Source organism: Antrostomus carolinensis, unplaced genomic scaffold, assembly GCF_000700745.2.
Source record: "Antrostomus carolinensis isolate BGI_N321 unplaced genomic scaffold, ASM70074v2 scaffold34079, whole genome shotgun sequence".
NCBI lineage: Eukaryota > Metazoa > Chordata > Aves > Caprimulgiformes > Caprimulgidae > Antrostomus > Antrostomus carolinensis.
In genome coordinates this window covers 43,790-47,194 of record NW_010339865.1, presented here as the reverse complement: position 1 = coordinate 47,194, position 3,405 = coordinate 43,790, and the positions used below count along the sequence as shown (strand labels likewise).

The 3,405-nt window shown below is 52.6% G+C and overlaps 1 protein-coding gene across 1 annotated transcript in view; it reads right to left on the bottom strand.

Moving 5' to 3' along the window:
* The window catches only part of PLXND1 (plexin D1), a gene marked incomplete at its 5' end in the record, with an annotated part of 59,199 nt that overhangs the window by 27,839 nt on the left and 27,955 nt on the right, over positions 1–3,405 (bottom strand). Inside the window, 3 exons of the mRNA XM_010175999.1 lie at positions 536–685; positions 1,610–1,885; positions 2,068–2,158. Coding sequence (XP_010174301.1) covers positions 536–685; positions 1,610–1,885; positions 2,068–2,158 — 517 coding nt within the window. The remainder of the gene's footprint in view (positions 1–535; positions 686–1,609; positions 1,886–2,067; positions 2,159–3,405) is intronic.

Sequence of the window (3,405 nt, the reverse complement as noted above, 5' to 3'; positions counted from 1 at the left end):
GTTAATTCAAGCCCTCTGTGGAAAAAAGGACAGTAACACAGTACTGTGAATTTTGCAGACACAAAGATGAACAACAGCCCTGAACACTGAACTCTTCACAGTGACGGCACCCTGGGAAGCACCACAAAACTTTCCAGCCCTGCCTACTCCTCTTGCCCTCCCTGGTCACACACAAGGACCCCTCTCCAGTGGCTTATTGCAGCTTGGTCAGGGTTGGGTTCCCACCTCCCCTCACAGCTCCTCTGCTGGCAGCAGGAGGCCAACTGACCAGCATCTGCTGGAAATCCCCAAACATCCCTCATGAGGGGTGGAAAGAAAATTACTGCAAGTGACAAAAGCTCACATGCCTGGGATTTCACAGTGCCTGACAAGAACTGACAAAATCTTTCCCCCAGCTCACAAGGCTTCTGCGAGGCTGCTGGCGAGCATGGCCACGGGTCCCGCTGTGCACACAGCCAGCCCCTTCGCACGCAGGTTTGGCACAGGGACCCCTCCTGCCCCCCACGTTCTGAGCGCAGAGGCTCCGGGAACTCACCGTCACCGGTAACTGTCTTTCCGAGGTGCTCAGCGACTCATTGACAGAGCAGTGGATGACTTTGTCGGAAACAATCTGGATCTCGCAGGAGATAAGGCCAATTTTCACTTGGTACTCGTTGCTTTCCAGGCCCAGGCTGTCAGGGTCTTTCTAACGACAAAAACAGAATCAGGATGTCAGTCATTAGAGTACAGTTGGAATTGCAACGGATTTTCCTGCTTTACTTTCTGTATTCCCTGTTGCTTTTCAGACCTGGGAGGACTTTCCCTCACCAAGGACATTTTTCCAGCACTCCACAGGAAACCCAGAACCAGGCCATTCCCCATTTTCCTGTTTCCCATTCCTCACTCAGCGTGAGGCATGGACCGAGCAAGCCTCTCCTGGAACCTGGAAAAATCTGCTTTTGATCTGCCCCAGCTGTGCACCGCAGATAAGGATCTAAGCGCCCACCTGGGAGGGGGGAAGGATGTACAGGAGAGGAGATAGGCAGGGGATGCGTCTGCAGAGACTGAGGAAGGGGGCTGCGTTTCTGAAGCACGGAGCGACCAGTGAGGATATCCTGCAGCGAACAATGGCCTTTGAATTACTATTGCGCATTGTCCAAGCCATTCAATTGCCATACCCCGACTTCCTTGTTAACTGAGCTGAATTCAGTAGCCAAAAGAGAAGAATGCATGACCTGTTTCTGCAGGAATAAATACCTATTGTCAGGACCTTCTGCAGTACCTGCCTGATTTCAGGCCAGTGCATTATCATTCTTTTTCATACATCCAGTATTTTATTTAGCTTCTTGTTGCTACATCCTTTAAACGCAGCTCTCTGTCGTCACGCCTCGCAGGGCATCCTCAGGTCAGGCTGTGAATTCTGGGGATGGGCGATGCAGGTGCAGCAGGCTGAGCAAGAACTGCCCGCTCCTGCGCGGCTCCTGGGCTCCTGCCTCTCCCGGCCTCATCCACCCTTTCTCTCTCTGCGTTTGTGGACAGTCACTGTGCTCACACTTAGGAATGAAGAGCTTCCCAGTGGGGAGCAGGGAACACCCCAGAAGAAGCAGGGCTGTAAATGCCACGCTCTTACGTGTATAACCAGAGTCAAGGGCTCGCCAGGATGGTGCTTGATCCACTTTTCCTTCTTGGCTGTGAAGAACTGGGGGTCAGCGTAGTACTCTAGGCTGAACTTGCTGATGTGCAAGGCCTCCTCGGGGTACAGCTCCTCATCCAGAGCCGGACGGTCGTCTGCATAGAGGCGACCGTTGAGATAGAAATCAATGGGCGCAGGCTTGCTCCCTGCAGTGATGTTGGAGGCAGCTGGAGAGGGGCAGGTGATCATGGTGTCAGTGTGAACCTTACAGCTCTGAAAGCAGAAGAGAGCATGCACATCAAAAAACCAACATCCTGAGTGGTCCCACCCAGCTTGGCTCCCAGCCCCATCCGTAGCACGGGCTGAGGCCTCAGCTTCACACTCCCAGCATCTCAAGGCACCGGGTGCGCAGCCCTGCTCCCAGATCCTGGGAGACAGCCAGCGGGGACACTCACCGTTTGCTCTCTGCCAATGCCACGGACAACCATGGACACGTTCTGGACCAGCTCAAAGCCTCTTCCTTCCAGGGTGATGATCCTGCCCCCGCTTCGAGGAGAAGGGAAGAAAGAGAGGGTGACCGCAGAGGACAACACAGCAGCGAGGCGCAATGGCCAGGTCTCCCTGCTGACATTTTCCCAGGGGTGTTTCCCAGCTGCTTGAGCAGAAAATGTAACCCAACAGTCACAGTCTTCTTCCTACTTACAGCAAGCATCCACACTGCTACCAAGGGATCAGGGAAGGAAGGAGGAGCAGCAGCTGCTTGTGTTAGAAAGGGGGGAACCTCCAGCAGCAGCAAACCATCCCCGTGTCCTCCCACTCCGCGTAGGAGCAGCCTGCCTCTGCGTGCCAGGGCCACCGGCAGTGTAAGAGGTTAACCTCCAACCCCCAAAGCAAGGGCCAGGAGACATCCCCTGCCCCACAGTGACCTGCGGAGGACTGCAAGTCTTGGAGAGGGAAGAGACCCCTTTAAGGTTGACAGGGATCCTGCACCTTCCAGACACTTCTGATTTAGATCAAAATGTGAAAATTGTTTTGTGTTTTGGATCTACTGCCCGGGGAATGCGAAACATGGGCCTCTCAATGTGCAGTCAATTAACAACAGTAATGAGAGGGCCCTGATGCACCCATGACTGCCAGGCGGAGCAAGGGGTGGAGAACCAGCACCACTTCTCTGTCCTGGACAGCACAAGCTATACCCTGAATTAACCTTCCCCTTCCTCTGTATCACATTCGTATCTGTCAGGGAACAGTCAGGACTTACAAATCCTGTTATCTAAAGACCACTCCAGACACAGAGACTTGAGGCCCAAGGCCCCAGGAGTCATATTCTTGGAAATCTGTAGATATTACCACGTAGTTCTGACCCAAGTTTCTAACTTAAGAGCCTGTCACATCTGCAGACTAGTTTACAACTTGTTTTGTTTTAAACTCTGCTTACACAGATTATTTTAGCAATATAGTAAGATAAATCAGATCCAGCTAAATTTTTACACAAGTTATTGTCCCCTCATGGTCAACAGCCCACCAACACACCAGAGACTACACGAGCCATCAAGCACTCTGCAGAGAGAGAAACTTCTGTCACGTTCTCAGCGCTCTGAAACTTGGAAGCTGCTCTAAGTACTAGGAAAGCAGACTAAGGTGACGGAGAAATACCCCGGTGGTTTCCCCTGTGAATATGGGCAGTGACATTCTTCCACTGTCTCTGTGTTTGGACACCGCTCAGCATAGTTCACAAGCCTGCAAAGGCTGAGGTTGGCTGAGTCACAGCTCTGCCTTGTCATTAGCTTTCC